Source organism: Balaenoptera acutorostrata, chromosome 3 (genome assembly GCF_949987535.1).
Source record: "Balaenoptera acutorostrata chromosome 3, mBalAcu1.1, whole genome shotgun sequence".
Taxonomy (NCBI): domain Eukaryota; kingdom Metazoa; phylum Chordata; class Mammalia; order Artiodactyla; family Balaenopteridae; genus Balaenoptera; species Balaenoptera acutorostrata.
Window position 1 is genome coordinate 39692340 of NC_080066.1, and position 26844 is coordinate 39719183.

General features: G+C 42.5%; 1 protein-coding gene across 4 annotated transcripts; it reads left to right on the top strand.

Moving 5' to 3' along the window:
- Nucleotides 1-1632: 1632 nt before the first annotated feature.
- Nucleotides 1633-22953, top strand: DET1 (DET1 partner of COP1 E3 ubiquitin ligase). Of its 4 annotated transcripts, XM_057544647.1 has the most exons (6): nucleotides 2636-2893; nucleotides 7857-8382; nucleotides 8596-8949; nucleotides 11735-11922; nucleotides 19100-19291; nucleotides 22308-22953. In XM_057544647.1, the coding sequence occupies exons 2-6, from the start codon at nucleotides 7867-7869 to the stop codon at nucleotides 22495-22497; spliced, it is 1440 nt and encodes a 479-aa protein (XP_057400630.1). In that variant the 5' UTR covers nucleotides 2636-2893; nucleotides 7857-7866; the 3' UTR covers nucleotides 22498-22953. The 4 variants fall into 4 exon arrangements, with proteins under 4 accessions (XP_007194422.1, XP_057400629.1, XP_057400630.1 ...); XM_007194360.3 differs by lacking the exon at nucleotides 2636-2893 and adding an exon at nucleotides 1633-1753 and having other exon boundaries at nucleotides 7857-8949; XM_057544646.1 differs by lacking the exon at nucleotides 2636-2893 and adding an exon at nucleotides 2007-2610 and having other exon boundaries at nucleotides 7857-8949.
- Nucleotides 22954-26844: the final 3891 nt, after the last annotated feature.

A 26844-nucleotide genomic window follows, 5' to 3' on the forward strand; every position in this document is an offset into this window, starting at 1 on the left:
GGTAGCTTCACCTTTGCTGTTGTTGATGTTATGAAAAATTTCAAACCCATACAAAAGTTGAGGAAAGCATGATGAATTCAATGTCCCAGAATGCTTTTGTTCTAAACCATTCCACTCGACAGGAAAGGTTTTCCTTGAAGAAATCAGAGGAGCTCGAGAAAGTCCTGCCTCCCCCATGGTGGGCAGGAGTGGCCAGGGAGGGCTGTGGGGGGGCGGTGAGAGGGTGCTGGGCTGACCCCTTACTAGGGGCATCATCTGACAAGCTGAATGGGGAAGGGGAAGGCCGGCAGCCCACTCAGAGCTGGCTCCATGGGTCACCCCAGCCCCGAAGCTGGGGACAACCTGAAATTTAGAGTTTCTTCTTCTTCTCCTTCTCCTTCTTCTCCTCCTCCTCCTTCTTCTCCTCTCCTTCTCCTTTCCTTTCTTCTTCTCCCTCTTCTTCTCCTTCTCCTTCTTCTTTTTTCTCTACTTGAGATACACTCTGCATACCATATCTTCATTTCCTAGAAGAAGAAATAGAGACTCTGGAGTCAGTACATTCAGCTTGGAAATGTCAAGACTGGACCAAGAACCCACGGTGTTTCCTTTTAACCACCCTCATCTCCAAGTCATGGATCCTCCTTGAGCCTCAGTATCCTCATCTGTAAAAACCAATAAACAGTCTATGATATTTTGTTATAACAACGTCAACCAAGACAGTTAAGTTAATAAAATTTCACTTAAAAAAAAAAAGCCAATAAACATTCCTTCCTCATAGAGATGCTGTGAGCCCTACGGGCAGAGCCATTCATTCACGGACTGAACCTTCCTTGAGCACCAGCAAGATGCCAAATCCTGGTCTAGGTGAGGGTAGAAAAGAAAAGAGGACGAAACCCATGCTCTCACGGAATTTACATTCTAGTGGGGGCAAGGGAAACAGAAAAAAGAAACAAAACAAAACAAAACAAAACAAATGGGGTAATATCAGATAGTGATGAGTGCTAGGAAGAAATAGTACGATGGTGGTGAAATGAGAGTGGTCAGAGAGCGGTCAGACAAGGGTTCTGAGGAAGTGACATTTGCTCTGAGACCTGAATTATCTGAAGGAGGCTGACGCAGGGAAATTTGGGGGCAGGATGTCCAGAAATAGGACAAAGCTTTGGGGGAGGAACCAGGTTGTAAGAGACAATGAGATAATGTAAGTAAAAGTCAAGTAAAGGTTATAGGATTAATTTAATGCAAAAAGCTTTTACTGTAGTCCACTGTGTGCTAGTAAATGTATTAGGCACAGCGTTCAGAGATCAGTACAGCCTCGGTCTTTAAAGAGCTCACTGTCTAGGAGGAGATAACAGAAAACGGATAGTTTCTCAGCTGATGAAATGGTGCATTTAATCAAGAGGTGAAAAATTAATTTTTATTCATGTTTTTGCAAGTGTGTCCAGCGGGTGCAGAGACACTGCCATAGGAGATCACTCAGGTGCCGAGGTTACGGCGCCTGGTTCCATTTTTCCTTAGCAGCCCCTGGGCCTCTAGGGCTTCGATCCCCCTCCGGACAGCAGGGTGCGCTGTACCGTCTCTCAGGTCAGGCCGACCGGGTGCCGCGCTCTCTCCACTTTCCTTCTCGCTGCACCGCACTTCCGGTGGCTAGCGGAAGCGGGAGCCGGCAGCTGCGGGCACCAGGTCCCACAGCATGGCGGGGGCGGGGCTGGGGGAGGCGCGCGCCGAGCAGGCCGGGGAGTCCCTCGCCCCGGCCCTTTGATCCCGGACCGGACAGGTGAGGACTTCCCTTCCTTGTTCCAGCCTCCAAACCCGTCAGGACCTCGCCGAGGCTTCTTCGAGTTACCGCCATGGGGCTGCCCCTTTCCCGCATGACGCCGAGGCCCTGCGGCCCCCGCCTTCCCTCAGAATTCTCTTCCCATTGAGGCCCCGCCCCGGGCTTTTCTTTCCGGGGGCGCCCCCTTGGGCGTGTGTGCCCGCCCCTAGGTATCCCCTTCCCGTTTAGGAAACCGTCAGAAGGAATTGAGGGTTACGTGCACCTGCCTGCCCGGGGAAACAGACCTAGCAGGGAGGAAGGTCTTGCTTAGTACCGCACGAGTTAGTGGCCCAGTTCAGTCAGACTTTCTTCTTTCGTTCCATAGATAACGTACGAATGCATGGAATGGGGCAGCCCTAGTGCTAGGCTCTCTGAAAACTAAGGTGACTGAAGTAGCCATGGTTATGTCCTGCCTGGAGAGGATAGTTTACGGGGGAGTCGAACATGAAACACCTAACCATGCCGCTGAAAGTACAGATTCAAATTGTGGCAATGACTATGGAAAAGATGAACAGAAAAAGTAATGGTAAAGCAACAAAGATCTCTTTCGGCAAGGGTGGTCAGAGCAGACTTCCTGAAGGAGAGGACACTCGAGCTGCGGCTTGAGAAGTATAGCAAGGGCCAGAGGAAATACATGCTAGGCAGAGCGAACAGCCCCTGTGGATATTTGAGTTGCTAAAGAACGTTCAGCAAAGGAGGCTTTCGATGGGTCAAATGCTGTGAAGGGCATACAGGATATAACGTTTGTGTACCGGTCAGGAGTTTACCATCTAGTGCCACAGACATAAGTAAAATGCAGAGATGAAGTTGTAAGCGTGGTAAGTGCTAAGAAGGAGACGTATGGCTGGTGTATTGGTGTTTTATCGGGTGGGAAAGGTTAAGGAAGGCTTCTCTCAGGAAGTGATGATTAGGCTGATAACCTGAAATAGGAGTTAACTCGGCAGAGTGAGGAGAAGAGCTTTTTTTAGATTGAGATGAAGAGCATGTGCCCAGGTTCAGAGGCAGGAGGTAGGCCACTTGTTGAAGAAATGATTAGAGTAAAATGGGAAAAGATGAGGCTGGAGAGGCAGCACTGAGCCTTTGAGGCATCTGGTTGGCACGGTAAGGATTTTGATCCCGTATCATTAAGAACAATGGAAAGATATTCGTTTTAATCTGTAGGGGAAAGGATGTGATCAAAAAAGCATTTTGAAAAGATTGCTCTGGTAAGTGGATTGGAAGTGGATAGGAGACCACTTAGGAAGCGGTTGCAATAACATAGACATGAAGTTATAAAATTTTGGGTAAGGGTGCTGGCAGGTCATGATAGAAAGAAGGTGGAGCATTAGAGGACTGTTTAGGGGGTAAAATCTCCAGAGTTTGGTGACTGATCAGGTATGGGGGCTGAGGGAAAGAGGTATCAAGGGAGACTCTCAGGTTTCTGGTTCCTTTTAGCAGGTGAATGGCCATGCCATTTACTGGACTAGGGAAACGGGTCGAGGGCTTCTGGGAAAAATATGTTACTCTAACGTTTTTCATAACTCCCACTCTGACTAGAAGGGACTTTCATGATGTACTTTTTCTATATGGTTTGAGTTTATGAGCATGTATTTTATAATTGGAATAACAAGTTGAAAGAGACTAAGAATTCCATCATCTCTCTAAAAACCATAATTGTGTGATGTAAAATATGGAGAGAGAGAGAGAGAGCACACTGAGACAAGGGTTAGGAAATTAAGTGTGGATTTTCTGTCCAATTTGGAGCTGAAGCCAGCAGGCCTTCACCTCCACCCACCCCACCCCTCTGCTCCCTCCACCACAGTACTGGTGGCTTTTCCCTTAAAAAGACAAATTGGAGAATTTAAGATGGGACTGTTCAAAATATATACAAATTTTTTTTAGAATTAAGCATCTGCTTTGCTTAAAATGATCAATGGCTCTAAGTCAAACAGCTAGTTTACTTTATCTGACTCAGTTATATGTGGTTAGTCTGCTAGATGGTGTGTGATGCCTACTCCTTCTTCCATTCATGGGCCTTACCTGCCTCTCTCATCCCCTTCTGGTCTCCCTCTCTGATTCCAGCCCGCATCTTAGGTTTGCAGGGTGCTAGTGGCAGAGATGTCCTGGACAGGGATTGAGGGAGGCAGTTTTGTACAGTACTTGGTATTTTAAAATGCTTAAACCTTACTGGTATGTTTTTTGGACTGTATCAAAATGGGCACATCAACTATGTCACTGTTAAAAGGAGTAGCCATATGAAACTCAGCATTGTGTTTATTGTTCAGAAGTGGAGGATATTGCTCACTGTATCATGCCAAGGTCCTTTGAGAAAACTCATGAGAGACATTTCTTTTAAAATCCAGTGATGGGTATTGCTGTACTTCTTCCAAGCAGCTATTAAATTTTTATCTTCTTGGCAGTGCAAGTTCTGTAACTGACTGTATTTTCCTCTGTCTTGTCTACTGAGAAAGTCAGAGCCAAATTAGAAACTTGGCAGTTCTGCAGGTCCTGACGGTATGCATTTTTGTGTACTTCAGGCTTCATTTTATTGACCTACCTTTGTTTTCCCTTCACAATGATTATTTTCTAATTAAAAAAATTCTGAGTAAGCACAAATATTACTTAAAAAACATATGTAATTTTAAAAGAATAACAGTACAATGAATGCTGATTGAAGGAAAAAAATACATACTTAAAAGTGCCAATGTGTCCCTAACTCCCATCCCATTTCTTACTTCCTCAGAGGTAACCACTATTTTGAATTTTATGTTTATGATTCCTTTGCTTTTTGTAATTGTATACCATATATATTTGTATTCTTAAAGTAGAAATTGTTTGAAGCTTATATAAAGGAAATCACATTGTATGTATTCTGTAGCTTGCTTTCTTCATTCAACACTGTGAGATCATCTGTGTTGTTACATATAACTGTAGTACATTAATTCACTACTTCATAAGGTTACACTGCTTGGGGAATTGCCTGGCAGTCCAGTGGTTAGGACTCAGCGCTTTCACTGCTGGGGCCCGGGTTTGATCCCTTGGTTCTATCGCTGGTCCGGGGACTAAGATGCTGCAAGCCACGTGGTGTGGCCAAAAAACAAACAAACAAAAACATTAAAAAAAAAAAAAAGATTCCGCTGCATGAATATGCTTGGATGAATTTATCTAGTCTACTGTTGATGGACATTTGGAGTGTTGTCAGTTTTTGCTGTTGCTAACAGTCCTGCTACAGACATCCTTGTATATGTCTCCTGTTACGTATGTGCAGACATTTCTCTACATCAGGATTTCTCCACCTTAGCACTATTGACATTTTGGGCTGGTTGTGAGGGACTGTCCTGTTTACTGTAGGATGTTTGGCATCATCCCTGTCTTCTGTTTGATGGACACCCAAAGCACCCCTTCCTCCCTCTCAAGTTATGACAACCAAAAATATCTTCATATATTACAAAATTGCCCCAGTTGGGAACCAGTGCTCAAGATCAGGGGTTGACAGACTTTTTCTGCAAAAGATCAGGTAGTAAATATTTCAGGCTTGTGGGCTGTGTGGTCTTTGGTTTTAATAAATGAACTGGGCCTTTGTAGGGCAAAAGCAGCCATAGGCAAGATGGAAATGAGTGTGTATGACTGTGTTCCAATAAAACTTTATTTATAAAAATAGGCAGGCAGGCTAGATTGGTCTGAGGTTAGTTGTTTGCAGTCTTTTGCTCTAGTCTAGATCAGTAGGAAATATATTTTATATCCTCACCCAGTGCATGTAACTCACGTATGTATTGAAAATATGTGATACAGTTTGGTATTTTCTGTTTTATTCCATTTTTTGAAATGTCAATTAGTATATCCACTAAATTGATTTCAGGCCTCCATCAGTGAGTTGTGACTAGCAGTTTGAGAAACTTGATTTGCTCAATCATAAGGTATGCACATTTTTAACTTGACTAGGTAGTATATATACTTACATAAGGCATTTCAGATGTCTTTTAGGAAACAGAATATAAACAAATTCCCCATTGTCTGTATGTTTTTATTTCTAAAATATAGATTGGATAGAGTCACTCCTCTGCTTAAAACCTGTAATAACTTGCATGACATGGCATACAAAGAATTTTCCAATCTGGCTCCAATCTACTTTTCTAGGCTTCTCTTATCACTCTGTGTTTCCTGTGTTCTAACCACTTGGTATTGTGTTTCCCAAATGTGCCATGCTACACTCTTTTTAAGTATATTTTTTAAGCTACCTTCTTTCTGAAATGTTCCTCCTTTATTTTACCTAGTGAGTTCTTTATCCTTTAAGACCTTTGTCAAACGTTGTTCCATTCATTCATTTAACATGTTTGTTAGCATTTACTGTGCCTCAGGCACTGTCCTAGGTGCTGGAGATTCAGCAAGGAATTAGTCAAGGCCCCTGCTATCCTGTATGGGGGAAAAAGATACTAAAAAGGTAAACAAATGGTTTCAGAAGGTGATAAGAGCTGAAGAAAATAAAGTAAAACAGTAGGTTGATGTGGATGGAAAAAGTCATGACTTTAGGTAAGGTAGTCAGGCAAAAACTCTGAAGAGTTGCTATTTTGGCTGAGATTTGAATGATGAAACAGACAGCTGTTTCAGCACTTTAAAAATGTTGCTTTGCTTCTGTTTGGTCTCCATAGTTTCTCATGAGACATCCACAGATAAATGAATTGTTGTTCCCTTATAGGTAATGTGTCATCTACGTGGTTGCTTTCAAGATTTTTACTTTGTGTTTTAGTTTTTCACAATTTGACTATGGTATGCCTGGGCATGGATTTCTTTATTTAAAAAAAAATTATTTATTATTTATTTTTGGCTGTGTTGAGTCTTCATTGCTGTGCATGGGCTTTCACTAGTTGCGGCGAGCGGGGGCTACTCATCATTGCGGTGCGTGAGCTTCTCATTGTGGTGGCTTCTCTTGTTGTGGAGTACGGGCTCTAGGTGCACCAGCTTCAGTAGTTGTAGCTCGCGGGCTCTAGAGTGCAGGCTCAGTAGCTGTAGCGCAGGCTCAGTAGCTGTGGCGCACGGGCTTAGTTGCTCCGCGGCATGTGGGATCTTCCCGGACCAGGGATCAAACCCGTGCCCCCGCATTGGCAGGTGGGTTCTTAACCACTGCGCCACCAGGGAAGTCCCTGGGCATGGATTTCTTTGGGTTTATCACGTTTGGGGTTCTCTGAACTTCTAATCTCGGGTTTATATATGTGAGGGTTTATTTCTCAGGTCTTAATTCTGTTCATTGGGTATATTTTTCTGTCTTATGCCAGTACCACACTTTTTTGATTACTGTGGCTTTGTAACAGTTTTTGAAATCAGGGAGTCTGTCTTCTAACTTTGTTCTTTTACAAAATTGTTTTGGCTCTTCATAGTCCCTTGAGATTACATGTAATTTTTAGGATGAATTTTTCTATTTTTGCCAGAAATGATTTTGGGGTTTTGATAGGGATTTTGGGATTTTGCATTGAGTTTATAGATTGCTTTGGGTAGTATGGACATCTTAACAGCCCAATAAATATATTTTTTAAATGAATGTACATTGAATGTGGTGTTTACACTGAACAAATTTGATGTAGTTCTAAGGTTTGTTCTGTTGAACATTCCCAACAGCTAAGCATGCTTTGAAGGTATTCCTAGGGAATAGGCCCTTCCCATAAACCTGTTTCTAGACTCAAAAATGTCCTGACCACTTTCTAACTATAACTTGGGAAGGAGAAATGCTGATCACTGTCATCTTGGGAGCTCCTAGGTCCAGGATATATGGAAGGAAATCTATTTGACTTGTATATACACAGTTGGCCCTTGAACAACATAGATTTGAATTGTGCAGGTCCACTTACACATGGATGTTTTTCATCAGTGAATACTGCAGTACTAGACATCCCCGGTTGGTTGAATCTGTGGATGTGGAGGAACCGTGGATAGGAAGGAACCATGTATACTGAGCTGACTATAAGTTATACTTGGATTTTCAGCTGCAGGGGATTGTTGTGCCTAACCCTTGCGTTGTTCAAAGGTCAAGTGTGTTTATGTTTTGGTAAATTTTGTTTTATTTTCTTGACTTCTTTACTTTTCCATGCAGAGATGTGATAATGGATCATCATGTTTCCACCATCAAACCTCGAAGAATCCAAAACCAAAATGTCATTCACCGCCTGGAACGCCGGCGGATCAGTTCAGGCAAGGCAGGCACCCACTGGCACCAGGTCCGAGTGTTCCACCAGAATGTCTTCCCCAACTTCACGGTCGTCAATGTTGAAAAGCCGCCTTGTTTCTTGCGTAAATTCTCACCTGATGGACGCTACTTCATTGCTTTCTCTTCAGACCAGACATCTCTCGAAATCTATGAGTACCAGGGCTGCCAGGCAGCCGAGGACCTACTGCAGGGCTATGAGGGGGAGATCCTGTCCAATGGCAATGACCAGCGGTCAGTCAACATCCGTGGCCGGCTCTTCGAACGCTTTTTCGTCCTGCTGCACATTACCAATGTGGCGGCCAATGGCGAGCACCTGAACCGGGAGTGCAGCCTCTTCACTGATGACTGCCGCTGTGTCATCGTGGGTTCAGCTGCCTATCTCCCAGACGAGCCTCACCCTCCTTTTTATGAGGTATATCGGAACAGTGAGTCCGTGACCCCCAACCCCCGGTCCCCCCTGGAGGACTACTCCCTCCATATCATTGACCTTCATACTGGCCGCTTATGTGATACACGTACCTTCAAGTGTGACAAAGTGGTCCTGTCACACAACCAAGGGTTGTACTTGTATAAGAACATCCTGGCCATCTTGTCAGTGCAGCAGCAGACCATCCATGTCTTCCAGGTGACTCCTGAAGGCACTTTCATTGATGTGAGGACCATTGGCCGCTTCTGCTATGAGGATGACCTGCTCACTGTGTCAGCTGTTTTTCCTGAGGTGCAGCGGGACAGTCAGACAGGCATGGCCAATCCTTTCAGGGATCCCTTCATCAACTCCCTGAAACACCGGCTTCTCGTGTACCTTTGGCGCCGGGCAGAGCAGGATGGTAGTGCAATGGCGAAGAGGCGCTTCTTCCAGTATTTTGACCAACTACGGCAGCTGCGCATGTGGAAAATGCAGCTTCTGGATGAAAACCATCTGTTTATCAAGTATACTAGTGAGGATGTCGTAACCCTGCGGGTCACAGATCCATCACAGGTATAAGGTGCTCTGCTGCCCTTTACCCCTCCAGTCTCCTTGGCACAATGGGAAGGTTTCTCTCTTTGCCTATAGCCAGCCTCTCAGAAATAACACATTTTATGTAATCTTGAATTTTTGCTATCTTAGGGCTCAAACTTAAAACAGCTCGATTTTTCTAATCATTTCTCAAAATGATTTTTCTCATTTGGACAGATGGAAGCTATGTCGTAAGCCATTGACATGTAGGTAGTCAACTCTGTGATTATTACCCTAATTCTTCTGCAGAGCATTTTCAGTACCCTTGAGATGGAAGCCCAGATGCTACAAGGTCAAGGTTTGACTCCCTATGGATACTGCCTTGATTTTGTATAAGATTTTGCTTATTGGTCTGCTTAGTTCTGGCAATGAGAATGAACCCACCATACAAAAAAGAAAATCTTCTAAAAATCTAGTCTTTCTTTCCTACTTAAATGATGTCAGTATACTTCCTCACCAAATCTTCTTTAGAATGTAATAGGTAAGTTCATTTGACGGAATTAAGCTTTATGACTGTACTCTGACCTTGCCCATGTGCTGGAACATAGGTTGTGGAGCAGTGAAAAGATCAAAAGGAAGCCAAAATTTTTGATCTACCAAGTGAATCATCAAGACTGCAGGTTCTGAGGGTTTTTCAGTTTGGGTGAAAGATGTTGGTAGGGGAGAGAGGCATTTCACAAATAGGAATAACGTGGTGTTAAGAGCATGGAAACCTCTAAGACTTTTGGGTTGAAATACCATGCTGAAATTCAGGGTAATTTGGGCATTTCCCTTTGAGAAGCTCCCTACTTTAGTGTTGACCAAGTGAGAGACCTACCTTTCTGTATGTTTGTCCCCCCATTCTCCTATTTCCAGAGTGTCTCCTTAGATACTAGTCTGGAAATTTAGAACAGAACAAACCAGTAAACCACGAAGTCAGCTGAGTCTGGTTTCTCTCATTGACCTGCAGCTGATTCTGCCCGTAACAGAGACTGTATAAGGAATTGTCTCCTAAGACCTTACCAGCCATCCATGGTAAAATGTTTTCTGATATTTTTCTTCTGAATCATACCTTGTGTATTCTAAAAAATAAGGGGGGGGTGAGTAAAATGGTTAGAGATCATTTTTTTTCTGAATTCTTTCTCTTCTCTATTAATGATGAAGTCACCAATTGAGCCATCATGGGTGAGCGCATCTAGTTCATGTTATGAGTCGTGGGAGGTTGTCCGTGAAGCCCTTGACTTCTGTACCCTCCTGTCCTGTATTTCCCAGTCTGGCCTGGTGGGAAGGCTAGTAAATGTTTGTGTAATTCTATATTCACTAATTATGATGGATCCTGGTGAAGCCCTAATATGATCAAAGCGTCCAGGTTTATAGAAAGGACATGAATCAATCTTGTATTTAGGTTTGAGCTATAATTACCTTTTTATTTTGGAGGGAATATGTTGTGTGACTGCTGCATTTGAGATTATCCTTTTTTCCTTTGCTAAAACATGACCTACTTATATCCGGTAGCTACAGTAGGTTGTAGCCAGAAACATTACAAGGGCTCTATGCTTTGCTTACAGAATTTGTAACTTTAAACCCAATCTCTCTGCCCTAGTTGTCCTCCCCCCTCCTTTCCCAGTTTAATTTGATAGGTTCCAATAAGGTTAATGAGTAAAAAGTGCACCTAAACACAAAGCCTTGCTAATATTATGGGTATTATTCTCAGGTTACTCTCCAGCCTCTTTAATTTACAGCCAAATTTAATTTCCAGGTGACCGCAAAAGTCATGTAATACAAGCTTTGGGAAGGACTAATTACTATTAAAACAGGTGGGCCAGATGTCTCCAGAAATTGGTAATGGAGATTTAAATTCAATCATAAGAGGCGGAATACTAATCCTAGTGTTCTGAAAACTTCTAGAGTCCTGTTGGAAGCTTGCAGATTGACTCACACTGCCACATTCACTGTGATATAAACTAGAGGTACCCGGCGCTTCCTTGTTAGACTGAGCAGAGCACTGGAGGTTTAAAGAAGAGGGCCAGTCACCCAGGGGCTCATTCAGAGAAAGCAGTAACTCTGCCACCTATGGCATTTGAATGGTTTTCAGGTTCCCCCTCTGAAATTAATTGTTACAAATCTCAAATGTATGTTACAAATGCTCTTGGCTGAAAGAACATTTATGAAGAAAGAAATGGAAAATGCTTCTCTGATTTTTCATTTGTTCAGCAGCAGTCCCCTGCTTGGTTACAACTTGCCTTGGTGGACACAGTGTACTTAAGATGTCTTTCTGCATGTTAGAAATATTAAGAGAGAAAAAGAAATGCCCCTAAATTGAACTTTCAACTGTACGTATACAAGAGAAAATAAGCTAACAGGCAGCTCCTGGCTACAAATCACTTTCTCAGCAGGAAGGAAAATTAAATCTAGCATTTAAAAAAAGCATTTAAAAAAAGTGGGTTGGGGAGTAAGTAGGGAATAAATACTTGGAAGGCAAAATATTAAATTTGCACACAGCTTGAAATGAAAGATTGAAAGCCTTTTTATACATATATGCTGAACAACAGTAATTCCTGCAGCACAGGTACAGTGGGAAATCAGGCAACACTGAGGCCCTTGATTGATCAAGTCCACTGAGGCTTCCTCCTTTCCCAGGACCTCTTGGCACCATGTTTCCGCCATAGTGCCGGAGTGGAGGTGCTTGCCTGTTTTACTTGGGCAGCTTGATTTTTCAACCAAAATGATATTTGCTAGGCAAGGCATTATACTCAGCTATTCCTTAGGTCTGTCTGTTCTTCCGCAGGCATCTTTCTTTGTGGTGTACAATATGGTGACAACAGAGGTGATCGCTGTGTTTGAGAATACATCAGATGAGCTTTTGGAGCTGTTTGAGAACTTCTGTGATCTCTTCCGTAACGCTACCCTGCATAGTGAAGTCCAGTTTCCCTGCTCAGCTTCCAGCAACAATTTTGCAAGGCAGATCCAGCGCCGGTAAGCTGTTCCACTAGGCTTAACAAGCTTAATTTTTCTTCAGAAAATTTGTTGGTGTGAAGCCAACAGTCATTTACTTCAGGAAACCTCATATTCTTTCTGCCCACCCAACCTTGGGTCAGTCTGCCTGTCGTAACTCATTGTGTCATCCTAAACTTCTCTTTTCTCTTTCTTAGCACCTGAGGAATTACTTGTGTGTTGTCCATGATTCCTCCTAGACTGTATGTTAGCTGCAGAAAGATAGAAACTCTGTCTTTGTTTAGTTCATTGCTGTATCTTCAGTGGTGCACTGTCAAGCACTTAAATATTTTTTGAATGAATGACTAAGGACATAATTTTTATAACTTTTGGTTAAACATGTGTGTTGAACACGTGCATTTATCTCTGTTCCATCCCAAAACCCCACTAAAATGACAGTAAAGGAAGAAGAGGGACTTCCCCGGTGGTCCAGTGGTAAAGAATCCACCTTGCAATGCAGGGGATGCAGGGTCGATCCCTGGTCGGAGAACTAAGATCCCACATGCCACAGGGCAGCTAAGCCCATGTGCCACAACTACTGAGCTCACGCGCCTCAACTAGAGCCCGTGTGCCATAAAACTACAGAGCCCACGTGCTCTGGAACCCATGCGTCACAAGTACAGAGCCTATGTGCCCTGGAGCCTGCGCTGCACAACTAGAGAAGAGAAAACCCGCATGCCACAACTAGAGAGAAGCCTGCGCGCTGCAACTAAAGATCCCGCATGCCTCAACAAAGATCCCACATGCTGCAGCTAAGACCCGACGCAGCCAAAAATAAATAAAATAAATAAATAAATAATAAATAAATCTTAAAAAAAAGAAGAGGTATAAAGCTACAAGAACAAAATGGATTCTATTATAGGTTAGAATAAATGTTTAAGAAAAAAATGGACATCAGGGATCATGAGTCACTTAAACAAAGCCTTTATCTTAAAAGATAGAGACCAAATAAAATAAACAGTATAAAAAATAAACAATATGGTATTCACTGAAATAATTTAAACTGTAAAAACAGGAACATTCTTAGAACAGTAATGCTAAGTGAGATGCTTTAGAAATTTGAACTTTGTTAGATACAGTTTAGGAACTCTCCAAGAAAGTAGAATAAAAAGATAAGAGTAGGAAAATTGGAGAGAAGTGATTAAAAAAAATTTAGAGGATTTTCCCAGGAAGTCCAATATCTGGCTAATTTCAGAAGGAGCAGTAGAAAAATGAAGGGGAAGAAATAATGTAAACAGTTTTCTTTTTCCTTTTTTTTAAAAAGTCTATATATTTTAATTTTTGGCTGTGTTGGGTCTTCTCTGCTGTGCGTGGGCTTTCTCTAGTTGCGGCAAGCGGGGGCTACTCTTCATTGTGGTGCGAGGGCTTCTCATTGCGGTGGCTTCTCGTTGCAGAGCACAGGCTCCAGTCGGGCGGGCTCAGTAATTGTGGCTTGCAGGCTCTAGAGCGCAGGCTCAGTAGCTGTGGCGCACGGGCTTAGTTGGTTCGCGGCATGTGGGATCTTCCTGGACCAGGGATTGAACCCATGTCCCCTGCATTGGCAGGCAGATTCTTAACCACTGCGCCACCAGGGAAGACCCTAAACAGTTTTCTAGTACTGAAAAATATACATTTCCATGGGCGTTCCCTGGTGGCCTACTGGTTAGGATTCTGGGCTTTCACTGCCGTGGCCCAGGTTCAATCCCTAGTTGGAGAACTGAGATCCCGCAAGACGTGCGAATACACACACATACACACACACACTGTCTCTCTCTCTCTCTCTCTCTCTCTCTCTCTCTCTCTCTCTCTCTCCCCCGAGATTGGCAAGGACCATCCAGTGGTGTGCTGGAGCTGGCTCATTCTGGCTTGTGAAAGCCAACTGTTAAACTTTCAGGAGTTTCTGCAAGCTGTTAAACACAGCCATTATTAAAAATTAATTATTTTCTAATTATTAATTCATAATTATTTTACTGTCGTACTCTTGAGGTTATTTGTATCCATTTTATCTGGTAAGAATATTATATAGTGATGTGCTACTGCTCATCTCTTGACAACTCTGCATTCAGTGATGTCACTTTGGTACCTTGAAATTGACCACAGCAGGAGGATTTACACCACAGAAATCAGCAGCCGCTGCAAATCATGGCTTTTTTCCCTTCAGAGAAATAATTATTAAACTTATTAGCACATCACGGCTCCATCAAGTACCCAGTACAGTCAATAAATAAAAAATCCATACTGAGGCATATCATCATGAAATTTTAGAACACTGGGGATAAAGAGAAAATTGTAAAAACTTTCAGAAAGAACACATACATTTTATATATAAAAAATTAAGTTATTAATGGTATCAGTCTTAATACTGAAAGCTTGAAGCCAATACAATTATATATCCTCAGAATTCTGTGAAAAAAATGATTTCCAAACTACAATTTTACATCCAAATAATAGGGTGTAACAAAGATATTTTCAGACATGTAAGGTCTCAAAAAATTACCTTGCATGTTCCTTTTCTGGAAGCCTCTGGAATATGTATTTTTCCCAGTAAACCACCAAAGAATGGTACAGGGAATAGAGTCTAACAGTGGAGAGAAGCACAGAGAATTCTGAGGATGATGGTAAAGGGAAGTTCCAGGATGACAGGCCACCAGTTGGACTAGGTGGAAGCAGGAGCAGGGAGGTTTCCAAGAGGGATGTATCCAATAAAATGTTAAAATTATTAGAATATCTGTTGGGTTTGAGGGTATTAGGAAGAGATTGTCAGTTCTGTTCTAGTGGGGTTGTCAGCATAGCCTCACCGAGAAGGTGATATTTGAGTAAAGCTTTTGAGGGAGGTCAGGGAGCAAGCCATGTGGATATCAGGGGGAAGAATATATCAAGCAAAGGGAATATTAAATCTAAAGGTCCAGAGGTGGATCTCATGCATTTGAGGAACACCAGGGAGGTCAGGGTGACCGGGCTGGAGTAAGCAAGAGGCAGAGTAGTTAGAGATGTTGTCTGAGACAGGACCAGACACATAAGGCCATTCTAAGGCTTTGACTTTAACTGTAGATGAGATTTTGTAGTGTTTGAGCAGAGGAGTGATGTGGTCTCACATGTGTTTTAACAGGATCACTCTGGGTGCTGTTTTAAGAATAGACCATAGGGGGCTTCCCTGGTGGCGCAGTGGTTGGGAATCCGCCTGCCAATGCAGGGGACACGGGTTCGAGCCCTGGTCTGGGAGGATCCCACATGCCGCGGAGCGGCTGGGCCCGTGAGCCACAACTACTGAGCCTGCGCATCTGGGCCTGTGCTCCGCGACAAGAGAGGCCGCGATAGTGAGAGGCCTGCGCACTGTGATGAAGAGTGGTCCCCACTTGCCGCAACTAGAGAAAGCCCTCGCACAGAAACGAAGACCCAAGACAGCCATAAATAAATAAATAAATAAAAATTAAAAAAAAAAAAAAAAAAGAATAGACCATAGGGGGATAGGGTAGAAGTTAGTAGACCATTGCAATGATCCAATAAATAAAATTGCTACCTTTTGTTTCCTGACGCTAGGATTTAAGTTCTTTTGTGTTCATTTATAGTATCCTAAGCATCTAGAAGAGTGCCTTGCCCATTCTAGGCTATCAGTAATAATTTGTTGGTTGAATAATGGTGGCTTGGATCAGGGTGATAACGTTGGGGGTGGTAAGTAATTGTATTCTCAGTGTATTTTGAAGATAGAGCCCAAAAGATTAGCAGAGGGTGGGATATGGGCTGTGAAAGAGCAAAGTCAAAGATGATTCTAACATTTTTGGCTCAGTCAACTTGCTGAGAGAGTGTTACCATTAAACTCTGATGGTGAAGCTTTTGGGTGGAGCAGGTTTAGGGGAGAAGATCAGAAGTTCTGTAAGTGGAGAGGTCTAGTAGTTTCTCCAAGGAAGGAGTGTCACATCCTCCTGACAGGTCAAGTACAGTAAGGACTGATAATCAGCAATTAGAGTCATCAACATGGAGATCACTGGAGACCTTGATGAGAGTCGTTTCAGTGAGATGGTGGGCGTGAAAGCCTCTTTGGGGTGGGTTTAAGAAAGAATGGGAGGAGAAGAGACCGTAGGAAAAAGTGTTTTGAGGAGTTTTACTGTAAAGGAGAGCTGAAAAATGGTGCGTTAGCTGGAGGGGCAAGTGGTCTTAACTTTCTTTTACTGATATTATTTTTTAAATGGGAGGGGAAAATGGCATGTTTGTTTGCGAATGGGACTGATCTGTACATAGGAGGAAACTGATGGGTTAGGAGAAGTTGGGGTGGGGGCAGAATTGGTTAAGTATATGAGGTCAGAGGATAGAACCTAGTGCCCAGGTGGATAGATTAGCCTTCTAGGGCAGCACATACGGTTAAATAGGTACAGATGTGCAGATGGGAGCTTTAAAAAGTTTTCTTCTCATTTCTTCTATTTGTCAGTTACAAAGAAGGCAGTGCCATTACGTGAGGATGAACATGGAGGAGGGGGATGAAATAGTCGTCTAAGAGAGTAGGAGACTCGCTGGACTGTGGGAATGCAGCATGAGTGTCCTGCAGCATTAAGGGCCCACGTGAGTTCATGGATATAAATTTTGTGATTTTAATGATTGTGAAATTTAAGCTGGCTAAGGAAGTAAAAGAGGTCATGATGAAGGCATAGGATGGCAAAAAGTTGGTAGAATCAATGGAATTTAGGTCCCATTGGGGCTGAAGGCTGTTGAAGCTGGGATGAGTAGAGAGAGTTAGCTAGAAAAGTAGGAGAGAAGATAGTTGGAGTCTGTGGTGCTGCACCCTATTACAGGGGGGTGCAGTCATTGGTAATAGTGAGATTGAGGATATGACCATTGGAACGAGTGGCTGAGGCAGAAAGGAAGTCCAGGAACTAGGAAGCCGTGGTGTTGGAAGGATCATCTCTGAGAATTTTGAAATCGTGAATTAAGAGAGGCGTAGTTGGACAGAGTGACAGTGAGCTAGGAGTTAATCAGGTGAAGACATCAGAGGGATGACTGCTTCATCTTTTAGTCGTTGGGGAGCCTGGAGAGTAGAGGTGATGGGTGCTGCCGGGGAATAGGAGCTGCTTCAGCCCGTGGATTGTCACGGAGGCTTTGATTTGTGGTCATCATGAAGCTGTGGGCCAGCCCCATCATTCAAAGCCACCTTTTGAAGCCAGTGAGTTAGGCAGGGTTGGAGTACTAGATCTTCACTGACAAAGGGCTGAAAACCAAAGAGCCCAAGATCTTTGATATCAGCTCAAATGAAAGGGAAAGAAATAAGTTCTTTGTGGCCCAGGGTTTAATTTTATGATTTACACTGAGGCTGTGAAAATTACTGTCAAGAGAAATAATGGAAGAGCAGTGTTGACACTAGGCTTTCTTCTGGGGGAACTGAGAAGTGTTAATGTCCATCCAGCACTGCAGATTAGCAGTGAAAACAAAAATCAAAACCCATCTAATCAATCTTTCTGGTCTCATCAAAGTTACGAACATTCAAGTTTGTTTGTTTGTTTATTTATTTATCTACTGCTGCGTTGGGTCTTCGTTGCTGCACGTGGGCTTTCTCTAGTTGCGGCGAACGGGCTACTCTTCGTTGCAGTGCATGGGCTTCTCATTGCAGTGGCTTCTCTTGTTGCAGAGCACGGGCTCTAGGCACGCGGGCTTCAGTAGTTGTGGCACGTGGGCTTAGTTGCTCTGCGGCATGCGGGATCTTCCCGGACCAGGGCTCAAACCCGTGTCCCCTGAATTGGCAGGTGGATTCTTAACCACTGCGCCACCAGGGAAGTCCTGAACATTCAAGTTTTTTATTCCATTAGTTTCAGGGATGAGATGTTATATCGTATTTTCTCCCTTGGACTAAAAAAATTATTTTTCCCTTGTTTGTTAAACTATATGATATGCTTCAATATAGAAAATAAAAAGAAATCAAGCTGATAAACAGTTGACATATTTTCTAAGGAACTATAGGAAAGTGAAAAAGAAGGTTAAAAAATAATCTAAAATGTCATTACACAAACACAAGTATTACCATTTTGATGTATTTCCACCAGTTGTTTTTTTAAGGCATAAATTTGTGTGTGTGTGTTTTTGATCATACTATATATACAGATTGTAGCCTACTTCTTTTTTTTTTTTAATTTTATTTATTTATTTTATTTATGGCTGTGTTGGGTCTTCGTTTCTGTGCCAGGGCTTTCTCCAGCTGTGGCAAGCGAGGGCCACTCTTCATCGCGGTGCGCGGGCCTCTCACTATCGCGGCCTCTCTCGTTGCGGAGCACAGGCTCCAGACGCGCAGGCTCAGTAATTGTGGCTCACGGGCCCAGCTGCTCCGCGGCATGTGGGATCTTCCCAGACCAGGGCTTGAACCCGTGTCCCCTGCATTGGCAGGCAGATTCTCAACCACTGCGCCACCAGGGAAGCCCCCTACTTCTTTAACTTACCATTATGATAAACATTTCCTCTTTTACCATATAATCTTTGAAAATTATGGTTTTCTATTAGGTTTTAAATTTTTCTCTCAATTTTTCATTGTCATAAACAGTGCTATATTGAACATGCACAGGGATTTTTCTTCCTTAGGGCAAATTTCCAGAAGAATAGAAATACTTGGTCAAAGGGTATTAAATTTAGTATTCATTATAATTGTGAGAAATAACTGCTCTATTGTTATTATTAATGATAAGTCAGATAGGTGATTCTGTATCCATGTTACTGTTCTTCTAGATACTGGTGTTTCGGCAGAAGTATAGGTAGCTAGCTCTCAAACTTTATTTAAACAAAGAATGAGTAATTTGTCAAAAGGTTTGATGTAAATTGGCTTATAACTGATCCCAAGAAGAGTCAGAGGCTGTGTCTGTTCAGGATTCTCTGCGCTGTGTAACTCCTCTTTAATGCACTCTAAGGCTGCTATTTGGGGGAAATAAGTTTGAGTAGAAATAGTTGTCATAGATTAGTCATACTATTTTTAACTTTTGTAGAATATTTGCTAACTTTCCTAAAGTAAATTAATGTTCCCAATTTCTCATTCTGTTTTTTGCTTTTTGAGGATATTTGTAGCTAGGCAGATTTGTGATGTGTCAGAATTCAATATCTAGATTTTGTTTTCAGAATGAGTTGTTCTTAGATATATGTTTGTCAATTTAAAACCCAGTGCAGTTTGTGTGCCGCTAACACAGCCTTCCTCACTGGTGCTTTATTTTAGGTTTAAAGACACTATTGTAAACGCCAAGTATGGAGGGCACACGGAGGCAGTACGCCGGCTGCTGGGTCAGCTCCCCATCAGCGCCCAGTCTTACAGTGGTAGCCCTTACCTTGATTTGTCTCTCTTCAGCTACGATGACAAGTGGGTGTCAGTCATGGAGCGGCCCAAGACTTGTGGAGATCACCCTATCAGGTACACCATCCCTGCTTCAGCTGCACACTGCCTGAGGAGGTGGCCTGCTTTCTCTTTCTCTTCTTCTTAAACATCATTTCACTGTGACTCTGTCCACTTGTACTCATGGGTTGAATTCAGAGGGTAGGCTATTTCTATAATGTGGTGGGTACTTTGATCATTCAGGCACTAATCTCATAAATTAATTAGTTCTGCTCTTTGCTTCTCATCAAAACATCCAATTCAGATAAGTGTTGTTCCCTTTTCAGGGTATCCAGGGAAGGAAACCATACTTTTCAATTTAATAATCTAATACCATTTCTTAATAGTGTTTATAATTGAGACTTAAATTTTATCCAGCTCAAATTATTTTATCCTCTCATGTTACCTAATAGAAACGATAGCAGAGACGGTTTGGGGAACAGGCAGGTTTTGGAGAAACGCATGCTTCCTCACTTGGAAGAATTTTGGAATGCAGATTACTGTATTATTGCTAGAACCTTGAAACTAACCTCCTGTAAGCAATGCCTTCCTCACGGATGTCCAATTCACAGACCCGCTTGTCTGTGCCGGGAGCTTGGGTGGTTCTGTGTGCTGTAATAGATACTAGGGAGAGGAACTGGTGCCACTGCCACTAGTGGAGTTATTTCAAGGGAGGTGTGTTCCTGGAGCCCTGAGCTGGATTGTGGAAGGTCTTTTTCACATAGAAATAGTGGTAGATAGTATTTCATAATCCAGCTTCATTCTATATTAAATAGGCTTGTGTAACATACTCTGAACACTTAATCACCATTTGTAATACTTCCTTTGAGAAATTGCAGTCAAGTTCCAAAAGCCAGTTAAAAATTTTTTTTTATTATGGAAATTTTTAAACATATTAAAGTAGAGGAGTATAATGAACCTCCCTGTACCCATCACCCTGCTTCAACAGTTACCACCTCATGGTCAGTGTTGTTTCATCTCTTTCTACCACCACTCCTCCCCTCCCAACTGCCACCCTGGACCATCACCTCCCAGGTGTCATAGCATTTCACTTGTAAATATTTCAGTATGAATTTCTAAAAGGTAAGGACTTAAAAACATACAACCTTAATACCATTATTCCATCTTATGAAAATTAACAAAAATATATTAAGATCACCGATATCTGGTGAGTTTTCACATTTCCCTATTGTCTTGTGCATAGTCTTTTTACAACTTGTTCCAATCAGGATCTAAACAAGGTGTGTATGTTGTATTTGGTTGCTATCCTCTTAAGTCTTTTTTATTCTATGAGCTCTGCTTCCCTCTTACTTTCTTTGCAGTGAAATTGTTGAAGAAACCAGATTGTTCATCTGGTAGTATTCACCACATTCTAGATTTTGCTCATTGCATCCCTGGCGTATTTACTGTCTTTCTCATTCCCCCATATTTCCTGTAAACTGGTAGTTAGATTTAGGAACTCAAACAGCTCACTTTAAATTATAAGCCCTTTGTGTGCTGGGGACTATGTGGGTAAGGTGAATGTGTTTTTCACACATAAAAGCAGATAATTGGCCTCATTTGATATTGTCACGAAGCACGAGATACATTTCTATCCTTTTTTACTTCCCTGCCTTTCTGATTTGAAAAGATTAAACAAATCTGGAAATGCCATTGACCCTGACTTAAAAGATTTTTCTTGTAGTTCTTTATTTTTAATTTAAAATGAGAAATGTAAGGATATAAAAGTCATTTGAAGAGGTAATGCCATTACTCTAACACTTACTGTATATTCCATTCTAGTCTTTGCCAGTATGCATGTTTACGTTTACACAGTTGTAGTCATGGTTGGCATAATACTTTGTAGCCTGCTTTTATTTAATAAACATTTTTCCATGTTGTTACATAGTCCTCACGGTTACAGTCCTAATGGTGGCATATTATTCCATCAAGTAGGTGTAGCATAATTGATTTAACTATTCCCCTATTAGTGAGCATTATTCTCTCTGCATTTTTACATTAGAGCTAATGCCGTAGTAGGCATCTTTATTCAGGTCACTATTTACTGCATTTAAATTAAATTCTGAGGATATAAGTTCTTAGAAATGGGATTGTTGAGTCAAGGGGTATGAATATCTTTACGTCTAGTATGTATTTGCTTCCCGAAAGGGAAATTATAGAGCTCTTTATTTCAGAGCTCTTTATTTTCTAGAACTTCCCCCAATTCAGCCCCAGCCCTGCTGATCATCTCTATTTCCCAAGTTCACAGGGTACTTATTTTGCATGTGGGAAAAAGGCATTTAAGTATTGGGATGGATGGAAGCATCTTTAGTCTTACTGTGTTAGATGAAAAAGTAAAAACTACTTAGTATTTTGTATTTGTGTGTGAAAAAGAAGAACCTTCTAAAGGAATTTATTCTTAAAAGTGAAAAACTCAAATATAGGCCTAGATCTGTACTGTTCTATAGTAGCTACTAGCCTCATGTAGCTGTTGAGCACTGACATCACTAACATGTGACTAGTCCAAGTTGAGATGTGCTCAAGTGTCAACACACATCAGATTTCAAAGGCTTAGTACAAAAAAAAAATCTTTTTAGTATCTTTTATATTGATTATAGGTTAAAATGATAATATTTTAGATACCAATATTGGGTTAAATAAAATATTATTAAAATTAATTTCACCTTTCACCTTTTACTTTGTTTAATGTGGCTACCTGAAAATTTAAAATTACGTACGTGGCTCACATTTCATTTCCAGTCCTGGCCTAGGCAATCTTGGGCAGGTAGCTACTGGAAAAGGGGAGGCTGTAGTTAAGGCTGTAACTAAGGGTCATCTTGGGAAAGAGAAATGACCCAGTGACTCAGGACAGCATAGGGAAGTTCATAATCACCCTGCCTGTAAAATGAGCTGATCAGACAAAGGTGATTTTGCAGTTCCAATAACCTGGGGCTGCTGTTAGAGGAGATGTCATCAGTGAGGTTAAATAACAAGTTGGCACATTTTCCTGCTGTTCAGGTTTCAAGACGGTGGTCAGTATCTGTCCCATCCTCTCCTTCTCTCTTGTTCTGTTTAGGTTCTATGCCCGGGACTCTGGTCTGCTCAAGTTTGAGATTCAGGCAGGCTTACTGGGCCGCCCCATCAACCACACGGTGCGACGCCTTGTTGCCTTCACCTTCCACCCTTTCGAGCCTTTTGCTATCTCTGTGCAGAGGACTAACGCTGAGTATGTTGTCAACTTCCATATGCGACACTGCTGCACGTAGGTGCCTCACCAGAGCGGGTCATCTGGTCTTCCAAGACTCTGCCCCCTTCATATCTCAGTGGACTGTAAAGCAGAAGCTCCTGACTCTCAGCCTTGTCGGTTCCAGACTGTATACCTCAGATGGGGAGAGCCAGGTGGCTCAGCCTGACGGAATTTTTTTGTCGTACACAGTACAACTACCGATCGACTTAAAGTCCTCTTGCCTTTTCCCTGTGGGAATGCCCAGCATTAATTAAGTCCATTTAAGTTTTGTTTTATTTTGCATTTTATTGCTATGAAGATGAGAGCATTACACCTCTGCCTCCTTCATGTCACTTCTTTGGCATTATGGTATGCAGCCTGAAGCAGGTAAATCTTGTTTACTCATGAGAAATGTGTACATCTTTCCACTTAGCCAACAGCAGGGCTGTCTTTATAGGAAAAAAAAAAATAAAGCCTTGGTATTTTCTTACTTAAATATATCCTGTTTAATGACTGCCTTATGTTCTGATCTCACCAAATGTTTTTCAAATACATGGGTTCCAGGAAGGACTGTGAAAGGGACTAGAGGCCATAGATCCAGCAGCTGCTCTTGGGAGGACTAAGTGGTGTGTGCCAGCGTGGAAGACAGCTATCTGCCGGGATTGTTTCCTTCCCTCGGGTGTTCTCCTGGTAATTGTTACAGCTGGAGGAACTGGGCATAATTGCACATCCTCGTGTGGAAGCACGCTCCCATCTGCACCATCTGCGTGTGCAGGTGGAAGAATGAGCGGTTCTCACTGCCACAGCAGAAACAAACACTGTGCAGCACTTACTGTAATTTGGGTAGTGGGAGCTGGCAAGCTCCAGGTGTCCCTAAAGAGATCAGACGGGTTGTTCCTGGATGGCTGAGCCGTCACTGCCCTCCTACAAACACCTGCTAGCCACCAGCCAGCATCCTTCTGTCACTTTCTCAGCTAGCCTCCTCCACAGGGCTTGTCAGGATGTTTATGTTTCATATTCATACTGTGCCCACCACTTATGTAGTAAGCTTGTTTAGTAGCCTCTGACTTTGAAGGTAGCTTTGAAATGTTGGGTTTCAGAGCAGGCTGGGGAAGGAGCCGTGGATGCAGACAGCTGGATCCTATATCCCTCTACCGTCTAGGTACCGACTTTCCTTGGGAACATAATAAACGTGATATGAGATGCTGAGCCCCACCAAAAACAGTTCAGCTTATTTCATCATCTTCAACTTCGAACAGCTAAATTAATTCTCATTCAGCATTCAACATAAGATTTGAGCACCTACTGTGTGTCAGGTAGATGCTGTGCCAAGATGTTGAGGGTGAGGAGAGAAATAGGCAAATAGAATTATAATGCAAAATGGTAAAAGCCCCAATAGTGTATCTGGGAACAGTGGAGGGGGCTGAAGGAGAGGCAGAGAAGGAAGGCTATACTTGGGAAGGGACACTGAAACTGGGTAAATGGGAATCTGTCATGTGAACCAGGGCAGAGGACATTTCAAGGAGAGATCCAGCATGTGCAATGGCATGGAAGCATCAGTAGGGCTGTCACGGTTGTGAAATGGTGAATAATCTAATGGCTACAGCACAAGATGTGTGGGGGGCCCAGGGGAACAGGACTGAGTCACGAAGAGAAGCCTTGTGCACGGTGCTAGGGTGTTATGCAGTGGAAGGCATAGTATGAATTTCACAAAGATAATTTTCAGCGGTCTGGAAGGTTGCTTGGAGGGAGTAGAGATAGGCCAGACAAGTCAGTGGTAATCCAAAGGGAGAGCTTGAACACTATCACTGGCCATCTGGTTGGATGAAATACTGAAGCATTCTCCCAGATTCTGTGTAGGTCATGAGGAAATTAGGGTCCCAAAGCTGTCACATGTTTGTGGAGCTGAATGAACCTTTCTTGGTAGAAGCCCTTTACCTGTAGCTTTTTCTTTGTACCAGGTTGCGTGATTGTACCTGAAGACTTGGCAGAGCAGAAAGAGCACAGGGTGTGGAGTTACTCGGGCCTCACTGTGAATCCTGGCTCTTCTGCTCATTAGCTGTGTGACCAGTGGGCCAATTTCCTAGCCTTTCTGAGACTTAATTTACACTTCCCTCCACCTTAGTCATGCATTCCCTTGGTCATATCTTAGATCTTTTCATCACCTCTAACTGCTGAGCAATCCTCATATACTTTTCTTGTCTAATTTCCCACTCCCTGAAATTGCTGTTTTCATTTCTTCGTTTCACGTCTTCATTTCTCTTTAAAGCCCCTCCTTTGATTTCTCACTGATCACCTTGCCACCTACTTCATGGCAGAAATAGAAACGATCAGGTGGGGATTCCTTATCTTTCCTTTACCATGTCAACCATGTGACTTGCCTCTATGCCCATTCTCTGCCTTTCCTCCTGAATGAAATAGGCCTGCTACTATAAAAGGCCAACCCCTCCACCTGTTCACTGAATCCTGTCTCCTTTTGACTTGTCAAGGTCTTTGCTCTTGCAATTATTTTCTGTCTCCTCCATCTTTCTCTTGTTAGGTCATTCCCAGTAACATAAAGATATGTTCGAGGATCTTTCTTCTTTAAAAACTCCTGCTTTGGCCCCATTTCCCCCTTTAGTTACTGCTCATTTCTCTGGGACCTTCACAGAAAAACTTCTCAAAAGAGTTGTACATGTTTTCACTTCCCCACTTTTTTCCTCAACCCACTCTGATAGATTTCTGTCCCCATCACTCCACTGAAGCTGCACTTGTCTGAGTCACCAGTGATTCCATGTTGCTAATACAGTGCTCACCTCTTGTCCCTCTCTTAGGAAGCCTCCCGACATTAGGCATAATTGATTTCTCTGTATATCAAGAAACACTTGGTTTCTAGGATAGTACGTAATTTTGGTTTTCTTCCTGTCTTACTAATTGTTGCTTCTTGGTCCTGCTTGCTGGCTGCTTCTCTGCTCTATCTTTAGATGTTGGAGTGCCCAGCCCTTGGCTTTGGATCCTCACCTCTTTTTCTCTATATATTCTTTCTTTAGTTGATTTCATCCATTCCATGGTTTTAAGTTCTAGGTATAAGCTGATGATTCTTGAAATGATAATTCTGGACCTGACCCCTTCCTTGAGCGCCAAATTCGTATATCCCATGGCTTACATGGCCTCTTCGTTTGGAGATGTAACAGGCGTTTCAGAACTAACATATTCAGAGCAATGCTCTTGATTCTCACCTCCACCTCCAACCTGTTTTTCCTCCAAGATTTCCCAGATGACTTCAGTGTCTACCCATTTACTTGAGGCAAAAACTTAGGAATTATTCTCAGTTTCTCTTTTTTCCATCCCCCACATATCTGACTTCACTCTAGGAGTGTGCCCTGAGCAGTCTAAACCAATCATGGTAGTCCCATACTCCTTGCTAGTGACTGGAACTAGACTAAGACCAGTCAGCATAAGGGGTTAGTTTAGGAATGTCATGTGACTTAGTTCAGGTCAATGATACCATGAGATAAAGGTTTCTGGGGCTTCTGGGGAAACATTTCTCCTTAGAATATGTTAGTGAGGAAACATGTAGCCCATATTCCCACCATGCAACACCCTATGATCATATTCAGTAAGAATCAGCCTTAGGATGAAGCTGGCCTTCTGGATGGGAAAATGAAGAGGAAAGAACCTGAATCATAGATGACACAGTTGGCTGATTCAGACCCAACCCTGAAACCCACCCTACATCTGGATTTCCAGTTCGGTGAGGCAGTAAATTTCCTTACTATTTAGGCCACTTTGAATTGGATTTTCTGTTTCTTGCAGTTGAAAGCAAATTAATAGATGCAAAGAGAAAGGCAGGTCGCCTGTGGAAAGAGTCATGAAATTCCTGCTGTCTGGGGACCTTCTTAGATTCAGTTCCAGTGTCCATGAGGCCCAATTATGATTCCTAGTCTTGTATTTCTATAAGATTTCTGGCTCTCCTGTGCAGGCATCCCTGAGCTGGCCTGGCTGTTTCTTGTACCTAAAAGGATTATAGTTAAAATGGGAGGTAAAGCACTCAGCCCATTGAGTGCTTGACCCATAATTAGTTCTCAACCCCTATGTGTTTACATTAACTTTGTTTCTAAAGGATTTAAAGCTGCTTTAAGTAAATCCTAGTGTCTTCTCTCCACAAATGTCCATCCAATAAATCTCGAGAATCTTTGGAGAAACAAGTTCTTTGAAACCAAAATGTTTAAGAAAAGCAGAGACTTCAGGGGATATACCTTTCAGATTAAATACCTCTGTCCTCTCAGCCCTACTCGGCAGGGAGCTGGCATGTCAGCAATCAGTTTGAAGCTGCTCTGGACCTTTGAGAGAAAGCTTCCACTTAAATTTAGCAGAACCTCTTTCATTTAGAGTCCTTACAGAGAAG

Coding starts and splice junctions, on each gene's coding strand:
- DET1 (XM_007194360.3), top strand. CDS start 7,867: ATGGATCATCATGTTTCCACCATCAAACCTCGAAGAATCCAAAACCAA. Junction 11,923..19,099: donor GCAAGGCAGATCCAGCGCCG/GTAAGCTGTTCC, acceptor GCTTTATTTTAG/GTTTAAAGACACTATTGTAA. Junction 19,292..22,307: donor TGTGGAGATCACCCTATCAG/GTACACCATCCC, acceptor TGTTCTGTTTAG/GTTCTATGCCCGGGACTCTG.